Source organism: Sardina pilchardus, chromosome 10 (assembly GCF_963854185.1).
Source record: "Sardina pilchardus chromosome 10, fSarPil1.1, whole genome shotgun sequence".
NCBI lineage: Eukaryota > Metazoa > Chordata > Actinopteri > Clupeiformes > Clupeidae > Sardina > Sardina pilchardus.
The window spans coordinates 22,153,739-22,166,238 of record NC_085003.1 but is presented as its reverse complement, the minus strand read 5'-3'; the positions used below and the strand labels follow the sequence as shown (position 1 = coordinate 22,166,238).

The 12,500-nt window shown below is 46.5% G+C and overlaps 1 protein-coding gene across 1 annotated transcript in view; it reads right to left on the bottom strand.

The window, feature by feature from the left end:
- Positions 1 to 12,500, bottom strand: part of syt7a (synaptotagmin VIIa) — a 133,071-nt gene that overhangs the window by 56,375 nt on the left and 64,196 nt on the right. Inside the window, exon 3 of the mRNA XM_062547041.1 lies at positions 9,503 to 9,585. Within this exon, the coding sequence (XP_062403025.1) occupies positions 9,503 to 9,585 (83 nt within the window). The remainder of the gene's footprint in view (positions 1 to 9,502; positions 9,586 to 12,500) is intronic.

Here is a 12,500-nt window from a genome sequence, read left to right as displayed (position 1 = left end):
GGTAGGGTGCAGCAGGAGGTGCTACAGGAGGCACATGGGGCTTGGGGGGGAGGGGGGGGGGGGGGGTTGGAGGAGGTGGGGTTGTAGAGGAGAGGAGGCCCAGGGCGGGGGGGGGGGGGGGGTAGAGGAGGCACAGGGCTGTGGGAAGGTTGAGGAGGTGCTGAGAGGGTGGTTAGAGGAGATGGAGGAGTGCCCTGAACCACAAGAACTCCAGTGGGACCCTACAACTCCAGCCCCAAACACCTACACTGACTGCCTGACATTTCACCGCTCCCATGTGGATGTGTGCACGGAAGTGTGTTTGGGTATGTGCATGTTTGTGTGTGCGTGTGTGTGTATGTGTGTGTGTGGGTTTGTGTGTGTGTGTGTGGGGGGGTTTGTGTAGACATGTGTGTCTGCATGTCCAGGAGGTAGGAGGGAAGATGAGAGAGGACAGGAGAGAATAGGCAGGGAGAGGAGAGCAGGGGAGAGAAGAGCAAATAAGAGAGGAGAGGAGGGGAGAAAAGAGGGAAGGAGAGAGGAGAGGAGGGGAGAGAGAAGGAGAGGGGAGAGGAGGTGTATGGAGTACAACTTACAGTATTTCACTTCAAACTGAATCTGAACATTTTGTATTTTCATTTAAATTGCTATATTTGCTATATTTGAGCAATTGTATTTAAAAGTAATAAGAATAATAATTTGAATAGTACATTTTGCTGTCAAATTAATTCATTTGGAACTAAATTAATACTGTTTTGAAATTGCATTACTTTGCTCTGTTATCCTCACTGAATTCTGCACTTCCACATTCAGTTTTAACAATTCAATTACAGATCATGAAGTTCAATTTCACTACTCTACTCTACTGAGACACAACAGCTGGTAACTGAGGAGGAGCAGTCGACGGCAGATCGCTAATCGGTTTCACTTCAGCTTCTGCTCTGCTTCTGCCATTTTGGGTAGCTAACGTTAGCTGCTAAGTACCAGCCAGCGAGTACTGGGAACCATTTACTGTATATCTATGCTGGGAACAATATCCAGTACCTGCATTTAACTTAGCCATAGTCGTAGCTCAAGGACACTTTGGCTGGTTGCCTGAAGACTCTTCTACTTGCTGAACTACGGCTACCCCACCCCCATCCAATCTATTAGTCAGCTACATTTTAATCCCATGGCACAATAAAGAAAAGGCACAATCATCCAGTAAAATGTCCAGCATTTGTAATAGAGTAAGAGACTTGTTAGCATGCTAGCTAGCTTCCTATGATTATGATACTTTTGAAGGCACTTTTGCCACCAGTGAACCTGGATTTAATAACCAGGAAATAGATCAAGTAAATTCACTACCTTACTGTTTCCGAGGAAGCTGTGTTGAGAAGACATAATGCTTTGTACATCTGTTAAACGTTGTTGAAATGATATCCTAACATTAGATAAGGCTTTGCCAGACTTTCATAACAGCAGCAAATTCATCAATGTGAGCTTATAATGTCAACAGAGTTGAACAGATCCCAACATCCCAATCACTCTCTAATGAGGGGACAGCACTCAAATAATCCTCCTAGAAATGTGTGGGTGACAATAACTGACCAAAGAGTAGGCCACTAAGTGTACTAGTGAGGGACTTGTCTAAAAGGACTTTCACAGCGTCACAGAATTTCGAATTACGTAAATCGGAAACAGGCCCTGACAGCGTCCTCGGGTCTGTGGCAGTACAAGGGAAGCCGTTTTGGAGATCTCCAAACTGATCTGCTGTTGATTGCTCTTCCTCAGTTACCTCATGTTGTGTCTTAATTTCACGGTCTGAAGCTGAATTTTGGAATGAGGAAGTGAAAAGTGTGCCATTTTCAGTGACTATAATTTACGTATCAGAGCAAATGTGTCAATTTCAAAATATTAAACTGAATTTTCAATTCAGTTCCAAACGAATATATTCCCTTTAAAAAAAAAAAGACTATCCAAATTTGTTTTGTTTTTTCAATACAATCGCTCAAATTCAGATTCAGTTTGAAATGGAGCCAGTTTTACCCCATAGAGGGGAGAGGAGAGGAGAGCAGAGGAGAGGAGAGGAGAGAGGGGAGATAAAAGGAAGACAGAGGAGAAAAAGAGAGTGGAGGGGAGGGGAAGAGAGGGAAGAGGAGAGGAGAGGAGGAGAGAGGAGAGGAGAGGAGAAGAGGGGAGGGGGGAGGAGAAAGGAGAGGAGAGAAAGAGAGAGGAGGGGAGGAGAGGAGGGGAGGGGAGATAAAAGGAAGACAGAGGAGAGAAAGAGAGAGGAGGGGAGGGGAGGGGAGGAGAGAAGAGAGGAGAGGAGAGGAGAGCAGCATGTCTTAATAAGGTCTTTGTGCGTAAAACATTGATTCCTACTGAGCTCACAGTGGGAATGAGAGAAACATTCAACAATTAAGATTGATCAGAGGACTTCATTCTGCTTTTAATGGGTTACTCATGTGAGTGTGTGCGTGTGTGTGTGTGTGTGTGTGTGTGTGTGTGTGTGTGTGTGTGTGTGTGTGTTTTGAGAGAGCATGAATGTGTGTGAGAATGTGTGTGTCTGTGTGTGTGTGTGTGTGTGTGTGTGTGTGTGTGTGTGTGTGTGAAAACGGATAGCCTGTCAATTGGTGTACCTGTAATGTGTGTATAATGGATAGGCTATAGATCAAAGTTATTGACCATCTTCAAAATACATCTTCTTATGACATAAGAGAAAGATGCTGTTCATCCTTATGACAAGTTCATTGATGATTGCCACTATAATTAATCAACCAACCAATTAGTTGATGGCAAACAAATTAATCATCAACTGTTTTGGTAGTCGTTGAATGGTACTCGTTAAGCTGTAGGTTTCTGTTTCTGCCTGTTCCTAGCCATGACGCTATTTGTATTAAACACACTCCCTCATTTGAATGATTACAACAAGATACGAGGGCTGTGCACTGACTTCATTCAAAGTAAATACTATCCTTTACGTAATGAACACTGTGTAGGAAACCACCACAAGATTATGTTCAGCACAATCTCATGTCTTCATATACTGTAGGTCTCAGGATACATACTGTTTTGCTCTCCCTCCCTGGGTACCCATGGTGGGGCAGCCGTGGCCTACTGGTTAGGGTTTCGGGCTTGTGACCGGAGGGTTGCCGGTTCGATCCCCGACCAGTCCACAGCTGAAGTGCACCTAACCCCTCACTGCTCCCTGAGCGCCGCTGGTTGGGCAGGCAGCTCACTGCTCCGGGTTATGTGTGATTCACCTCGCTGTGTGTGTTCACTAATTCAGTTAAATTGGGTTAAATGCAGAGAAATGAATTTCCCTCACAGAATCAAAAAAGTATATATTCTATTCTATTCTATTCATGCTGCTTTGCGTATGATTTCATTCATGCTGCTAGGTAGCCTGGATTCCATGGACCCAATTTTCGCCTCAACGAAGGAATCAATCACAGAACGGGGGGAACAGCAAGACAATGACGACGTCTGAGACACCGAAGCTTGTATTTTGGTTAAGAACCAAAGCAGCTTTTGTTCAAATCTACACACCTATCACTACTGAAAAATGTAAGGTTAATTTATCAAATGGTATTTTGAAGTATTAAAACGCTCTACAGTACATAGTCATCTGTTAGAATTGATATGATTGGCTATGAGCTACGTTCAGACACATTTGATAGACATTCATGCACCAAATGAACAGCTCTTGGCATTCATAAACCACACCTCAAATACCAGAAAATGAATGTCTGAATGTCTCAATCGAGATAAGGTCTGGCCATGGAGGTATTATAAGAACTGGAGAAAGTGAACAAGTCCCGCCCCCATTCATTTCAATGGGAATGCTAGGCTAGTGAAAAGTGCCAAAATTGAACGATTTTTTCAGGCTTCAACATGACGTTTCAAGGGGCTTGTTTCCGGTGCCGTTTTACTTAGCCAATTAAGTGCCAGGTTACCGATTGACGTAAGGTACAGAAGGAGAGCTCGTGCCCACACTAAGCTCGTGCATGAGCTGAGAGTGGAACAGCCACCAATCAGCATGAGTAAAACGCAGGTAAAACGGCACCGGACATGATGTATTTCTGGAAAATGGCGACGAGGAAGTGCTTTGCTAATCGGCGAAGCTAATCAGTCAAATCCTGACCCCCTGGGTCTGGCGTTAGCCAGGCCAACAAAGACCACAATTCTGTATTGTCTATATAACATTCAAAACAAACTATCCTTGTTAGGCACAAGCCCCAAGACCGGCCAGTCAGTCAAACAAGGGGTGGCGGGGTGGATGTTATCCACCATCCCTCCCCATCTCTGCTGGTGGGCATACTGTCCTGTACATCTTAGATCAACATTAGTGACCATCTCTGATGCAGGCGAAGGAGTGGAGCAGCATTGTCTAAATCAACATTAGTCACCATCTCTGATGCAGACTCGGCAATGGAGCAGCATTGTTTAAATCATCATTAGTCATCTTTCCAGCGGCTGACAGGGGATCGATCTGACTCATTGGAGTGAGATGAGATGGGGCTTTGTTACAAGCGTTGATTTCCATGATGAAAACAGCAGCCTGTTGCTGATCCATTACACTATCATTAGAGCATGAGCCAATACTGCACTGTACTGTAGGCTGCGCTAGCCGGGGAGTCAGCTTTCAGAATGTTCTAGACTGTTAGTGGTCTACTGTGGCTGTTGGCTCACAGATCTACCTCAGGTGATACCTCAGGATTATAATACAAACCCCTACACAGGCACGACACATACAAGAACACTCAGCAACAATGTAGCCTACTCTGGAAGACAATACGCACACACACACACACACACACACACACACTATGTTATCAGTGTGTGACAGCGCATCAGTGTGTGACTCATTATCAGTGTATCGTCCCTGGAATATTGGTGGTGGTCTGTGTTGATGACTCATGGCTGAGGCTTTGACCACTCTGCTTGCTTAAGGTGACAATGTTGTCTGGTGACTCAGCAGTGAGTCCTCGAGTCCTATAGGCCTGGATTAGGGGCCCTAATTTAAAAACTGGGCAAAGAGCAAAGTCGTGCTATGAGCAAAGTTCTCATATATGAACTAATGCTATTGTTACGCAGGGCTATATACTCAAGCACCCAGTTTGAATGGCACTTAATGTAAGTTCAAGATATCCACAGTAGAATTATGGAATTCCAAGATGCTTATATTATACAGCAAATATCTAGCCCCAGAGGTCAGATCTGAAGTGCCTCCACATCTGAAAATAAACTTCAAGGTGCAGAAACACTGAACAAAGTGTCATGCTTTAGTCATGAAATGCACAATTGTGCTCATTGTGTGTGTGTAACCACTCCACTAGTATTGCTGTCTCTCTCTAGTTTACTCTCCCCTGTAGGTGGAGTTTTGTGTTTTGTGTGGACGAGGATAAGATGTGGGGTGAGACAGCTTTTAGCTGACCCACTGCTTAGGATCTCTCGCATGGTATTTGGAAAACGATTTTAGTTATCAAGCAAGCTTAGCCTTGGCACTTGTCCCAGCATTCAAATTAAGTGTCCAACCAAGTCCTTCCTGTTACTTGTATTTCTCAAACCCTCCTGTAGTAATTGACTGACCATTCAGCCTACACATTCAATTCAGTTTGATTCCATTCAACTCGATTCAGTTCTGTATGTGACTAACAGTTCAGCCCACACATTCAATTGTATGTGACTAACAGTTCAGCCCACACATTCAATTCAGTTTGATTCCATTCAACTCAATTCAGTTCTGTACTGTATGTGACTAACAGTTCAGCCCACACATTCAATTCAGTTTGATTCCATTCAACTCGATTCAGTTCAGCTGTATTTATCCGTCTCATTCCATGAGCTCGTAGCGTTGTGACCGAGTGTATTAGCATGACTAGCGTCCCGCTCCACAACAGCGGGCTCAACTTAGGAAATCCCATCCCAATAAGGCACGCTTCCCTGCCTGGGATCTGCTTGCTAATCCTGGGGAACGATACTGACTGGCGACACCTGTGTGAGACTAATCCGCTAGTCTGCGGATCACACCTGGACGTCTTTGTTCATAAAGGTTAATAAAGTCATCTCAGTGAGTGGTGTGCGTGTGTGTGTGTGTGTGTTCCCTCCCTGCTATTGCAATATTAGCTCTGAGGCTAATATAGTAGCATATGCTGGAGCCTCAATGGGACAAAAAAAAGAGTCAGACACTTGATACCCAATGATAACACTAGAGCTATACAGCAGAGCTACAACCAGCTACAAACACACAGCGCGGCTCCAACTGGCTCCAACCACACACCGCGGCTACAACTGGCTATCAGCTAGCCCAGCCGCTAGAATCCACTCAACTGTTTAATTAGCTGGTCAGTGTCAAAGGCCAGTGGGCTGGAGTTCATGGGTCAATGGTTTCAATGGCAAAGGTCACCTCACCTCCTCTGTGGGTGTACAGTAGGTGTGTGTGTGTGTGTTGAGGTGGGGTGGGGTGGGGGGGGGTCAGAGGTAAGGATGAGGGGGGGGGGGTCGGGGTTTGGGTAGGGAGGGGGGCTCTCTTACCAGCCTGCACTGAGACTCACTTGAGGGAGAGGCGGGAGTCTCCGCAGGGGGGTAGGGGGACATGTTTAGCACAACTCCTTAGGGGGGTAGGAGGTCCAGCGCTGGGGCCTGCTGCTGCTGCTGCTGCTGCTGATGGTGCTGATGCTGATGGTGCTGAGGCTGCTGATGCTGCGAGCTGTTGTCATTGTTATTCCAAAAGTCTCTGTCTATATCCCCACTACAGCTGGAGAGAGAGAGACAGGTCAGAGCATCCCCACACACACACACGCAATTCACGAGCACGGTGACACACACACACACACGCACACACACACGTAACAAATGACTAATACATGGGGAGAGAGCAGGGGAACAGGAAGGGAGACTGACAGAGGAGAGGGAAGGAACGAGGGAGGGAGGGAGGGACGGAGGGAAATATTTCTCCATCTCCAAGGTGATGCAGAATTGGGGCATGACAAGGAGTGAGTCTATGGGTTTGACCTCTGAGTTGAGGAGGAAGAGGAGAAAAGGACAGAGGGTAAGAGGAGAGAGAGAGAGAGAGAGAGAGAGAGAGAGAGAGAGAGAAGAGAGAGGAAGAGAGAGAGAAGAGGTAGAAAAGGGGGGAGGGTAAGAAGAGTGAGGAAAGGGAACAAGAGTGTCACACAAATTGGAGAAAAGCAAGAAAGAGGAGAAACACTCGAGAGAAGAACAGAGGAGAGAGGAGGAGCCAAGAATGGAGAGATTGACAGGAGAAGAGAGGAGAGAGAAAATCCCCACGGAGGGAAGAGAGAGAGAGAGAGAGAGAGAGAGAGAAAGAGGAAGAGGGAGGGAGAGAGTCAACCCCATCCATTCATTAGAGCTAATAATAATCCTCACATCCTGAGATAGAGGGATAGAGAGAAGGAACGAGAAGAGCAGAGTATAAAAGATGAAAAGAGAAAGAGGAAGAGGAGAAGAAAGAGGTTTAAACAGATAGAAGAAGAGACGCGCCGTGCTGCCACTTCCACAGCCGGCATTCTGAGAACGTTCTGGAAGGTTTCGGAGTCCGCGTCGCCAGATAGCTGAGAAAGCATCAGATTAAACGAGAAACATTCATAGAAATAAGAAATGAAAAAAGGGCAGCGTTAAGATGGAGTAATCCCACAAACACTGTTCTCTGAGCCGAGCAGAGAGAGAGAGAGAGAGAGAGGGAGAGAGAGAGAGGGAGAGAGAGAGAAGGGCATAAATACAGCACAGTAGTCTTCAGACACGATTAAGATAAGGCATGATAAAGAGAAGGGAAGAATTCAAAATGGCAAAACCCCACGGAACTCATTATACACGACCAGTGCAGAGGAGAAGAGAGAGAGAGAGAGGAACTGATGAGAGACGATAAGGAGAGAGAGAAAGAGAGTGAGCGGAGAGGCACGGCCAGGTAAACAAGTGGACATTCCTCAAATGTCTGTCTGCCAGGGAGGAAAGGGTTAACCGCTTCAGCGAGAGAACAACATCAGAGATAAAGCCTCTCAGAATACTCTGAGAGAGAAAAAAAAAAACTTCAAAACCACCATTCTGCTTCACGGCAACGAGTCCACGCACACACACGCACACACACACATTGCACACACACACACACACCATCAAGAACAACAACAACCTGCCTCACCACTTTAGACCGCCACACAATAGCAACAACAATACGAACAAAAGACGTGAAAATAAAACAACATGATGAAGAGACAGCTTCATCTTCAAGACGCCAAAGTTCAACAGCATCTCCATACAAACCATCAACACATCAGTAGCAGCACTGAGGGCATTACCCCAACACACACACACACACACACACACACACACACACACACACACACACACACACACACACACACACACACACATACATACACACACACACACACACACACACACACACACAGACCACACCAACCACATGGGATTCAGCCCTCCAGCCACATGACAGAGGCACAAGAGCACACACACACACATGATGCCATAAGCTGGAGAAGTACCCAGCAGAACCCAGCTGCCCCCCCACCCCCACAGACACACACACTAACACACACACACACACACACACTAACACACACACACACACACACACACACTAACACACACACTGCACATAATCACAATAGCACACGTGCCCAGCCTGCAGCTGAGACCTCACCTGTGCCCCTGGAGAGCCGTTAGAGGGAGCGTCAGGTGCACTTCAGAGGACAGATACTGGGGGCTGTAACCTTGGGAGGTCAAAGGTCACCACCCCTCATCACCCCCTCAGCCAGGTGGATCCGTTTAAAATATAACTCCAGAGTATAAACAAAGCTAGGGCCGATTTGCGGTAGTTTACAATTTCAATCTTTTAATCGAGACAGAAATACGTTAATTGGTGCTGTTTTTCAGCAAGACCGTTTATTTTCATTATTACGGGCTTACAGTGATGCTAACCATGCAAGGTGCCACGTCATTATTTTATACCACTAAGCACTAACAAGCTGTGGAGATCTGTACAGATCTGGCTAAACGTAAGATCGAACGCGCCCGCTGTTTTGACGAAACATGGACCACGAAGCCATGGAATTTTTTTCCTACAGAGAGGTCTTGTTATATCACCTGTCCGTACACTTTCAAACTTTACAACACTTCAATTGATCTGTAGAAACCCTCACCACACTACCACAGAAGTGTAATTTTATTTTGAGCATTGTTAGTGGTATAAAATAATGACGTGGCATCTTGCCCGGTCAGCGTCACTGTAAGCCCATTCAGTGATGCAAATAAATGGTCTTGCTGAAAAATGGCACCAATTAACACAATTTTGCTCTCGATTAAAAGCTTGAAGTAGTTACCGTAAATAGACTTTAAGTTGTTTTTACTTTGGAGCTACACTACACTAAGTGTAGGAAGACCACCTCACACACACACATACACACACACACACACACACACACACACACACACAACACACACACACACACACACACACACAGAGAGAGCTGTTCCCTGTCCCACTGCCCGGGGCACCTACTTGATGGCTTTCTTCTCCCCGCGGCCACCACGAAGAGAGTCTGGAGTCCCTGCCGTCTCCACGCCTGGCTTATTCCTCTTCCCCTGCACCACGGAGACAGAGACAGGGAACAGGGAGAAAGAGGGGAACAAGGAAACACAGAGAGAAAGAAAGAAAGAAAGAAAGAAAGAAGGACAGAAGAAGAAAGACAAATATACAGACTATTATTCCTATGCACTCAATTTACAATGCTTTCAACTTGTGTGTATGCATTTGTAAGTATGTTAGTGCATTTGTGTGTGTGTGTGTGTGTGTGTGTGTGTGTGTGTGTGTGTTTGTGTGTGTGTGTTGACCTGATTACACAAACACACAGCTAATGAGTGTTGAAGGACACTGAGGAGAGCTGAGTGGACTGGGACAGGGAGATTGGGTCGAGCCGTCTGGAGGCACATTTGTGTCTGTGCTTGTGTGTGTGTGTGTGTGTGTGTCTGTGTGTCTCTGTGTGTCTCTGTGTGTCTGTGTGTGTCTGTGTTTGTGTGTGTGTGTATGTGTGTGTGTGTGTGTGTGTCTGTGTGTCCACTGAAGAGAGCTGAGAGAGTGGACTGGGACAAGAAGTTTGGGTGCACCGTGTATGTGTGTGTATATGTGTGTGTGTGTGTGTGTGTGTGTGTGTGTGTGTGTGTGTGTGTGTGTGTGTGTGTGTGTGTGTGTGTGTGTGTGTGTGTGTGTGTGTGTGTGTGTGTGTGTGTGTGTGTGTGTGTGTGTGTGTGGAATGGGACGGGGTGAGTGGGCGCGGCAGGGGCCTGTAGGTCAGCCGTCTGGAGTGAAGTTTGTCTGCTGCCCTGGGTAGGCTACATATGGCTCTCCATCTCTCCATCTCTCTATCTCTTTCCCTCAGTCTCCCTCTATCTCTCTCTATCTCCCGATACCCTCTCTCTCTCTCTCTCTCTCTCCATCTCTCTCTCCATCTCCCTATCCATAGCTCTCTTCATCTCTCTCCATCTCTCTCTTTATCTCCCCATCCACTTCTCCATTATCAGGGTTTATCTCCATCTCTCCCTCTCTCTGTCTCTCTACCTCCAACTCTCTCTGTCCATCTCTTCTTCTCTCTTGCCTTCTGTGACACTGTCTGTCTGACTCACTCCATCCCTCTCTCTCTCTTCCCCTCTCTCTATCCCTCTCTCTCTTTCCCTCCCTCTCTTTCTCTCTCTCTGTCCACTCTAACTGTCCTCTCTGTCCCAGTCGGTTCTACTGTGCGGCCATCGTTTGAGTGGGCCTGCAGGGCCTTCTGGCTCCACTGCTGTGAATCTGAGCACGGCTGCTTCTGCCTGGGGGGCCTGGGCAAGTCTGCTTCAGACTCAGCTAGTGATGCCTGCTCTGACCAGCAGCAAGAAGATGAACAAAGAACATTCAGCTGCTAGACACGGACAACAAACACACACACACACACACACACACACACACACACACACACACACACACACACACACACACACACACACACACACACACACACACCACGCACACACACACATAAACACACCCACAAACACACACACACGATCAACACATGCTGGGGCCCCCTGCAGCAAGAGCATCAAGCTGAATCTGTAGTTCTGAGCTCTGGAGGACACAAACATGGGAAACACGAACACACGCACACACATGCACACACACACACACACACACACGCAAATAAACAAACACACAAACACACATGTACATACATACATACAGTATGTATGGACCCAAGGCAGCCCTATCGGCCATACTTCAACATAGATTAATAATACAGTCAACTGAAGCACACACATGACTTCGCTAAACACACACACACACATACACACACACACACACACACACACACAAACATAAGGATCCTTATCCAAGAAGACCAGATTCAGGCCACACTGATTCAGATAAAATGCAAATGATGAGTGAGTGTGTGAGTGTGTGTGTGTGTGCATTCCCAATCTCATATCATCTCTATATGATCATCCTGAACGTGCCCAATATCACCCTCAATGTGTCTATCTCATATCATCTCTATATGATCACCCTGAACGTACCCATCTCATTACATGTCTCTGATCACCCTGAACGTGTCCAATCTCATATCATCACCCTGAACATTCCCATCTCGAATCATCTCTATATGATCACCCTGAACATGCCCGAACCCATATCATCTCTATATGATCACCTTGAACGTGGCGAATCCCATATCATCTCTATATACCCTGAACATGCCAATATCATATCATCTCTAATATGATCCCTCAACCTCAATCTCAATCCTCACGTACATAGTCTTGTGTGAAATCATCTCGAACATGCCCAGTGATCCTCATGAACACACCCTGGACACGTCTACTGTCATTTGATCTCTATATGATCTCCACATGAGCAATCTCTGTGATCTCATGCTGAACGTGGCCAGGATGATGTGGTCTCTCTCTATATGATGCATTCTGTATGATCTCATCGTGAACGTGCCCAGGTTGGTTAGAGCAGAAGCTTGATGTGAGCACTAGCCTGCCATCCAGATTAGCATCTAAATTACTTGCGCTCTGCGCTCTCCACATGTCTGGCACGAATAATCTACACTTAAAACACACTCACACACACACACACACACACACACACACACACACACACACGCACGCGCACACACGCGCACACACACACACACGCACGCACACACACACACACACACACACACACACACACACACACACGCACACACACACAGACACAGTCACACGCATAAATGATCTATGCTTAACATGCTGCATATTAAGCATTGGCAGAGGGACAGCACAGTATCCAGGACACACAGACACACATAAACACACACACACACAGACACACATAAACACACACACACACACACACACACACACACAGAGTCACACGCACGTGCTCGGGGAATGCGCTTAGAGCAACACTCCTTGTTACAATATGACCTCTGCGCTCTGATGTGCAAATGCCCTTCCACTTCCACTCACATAAACACACA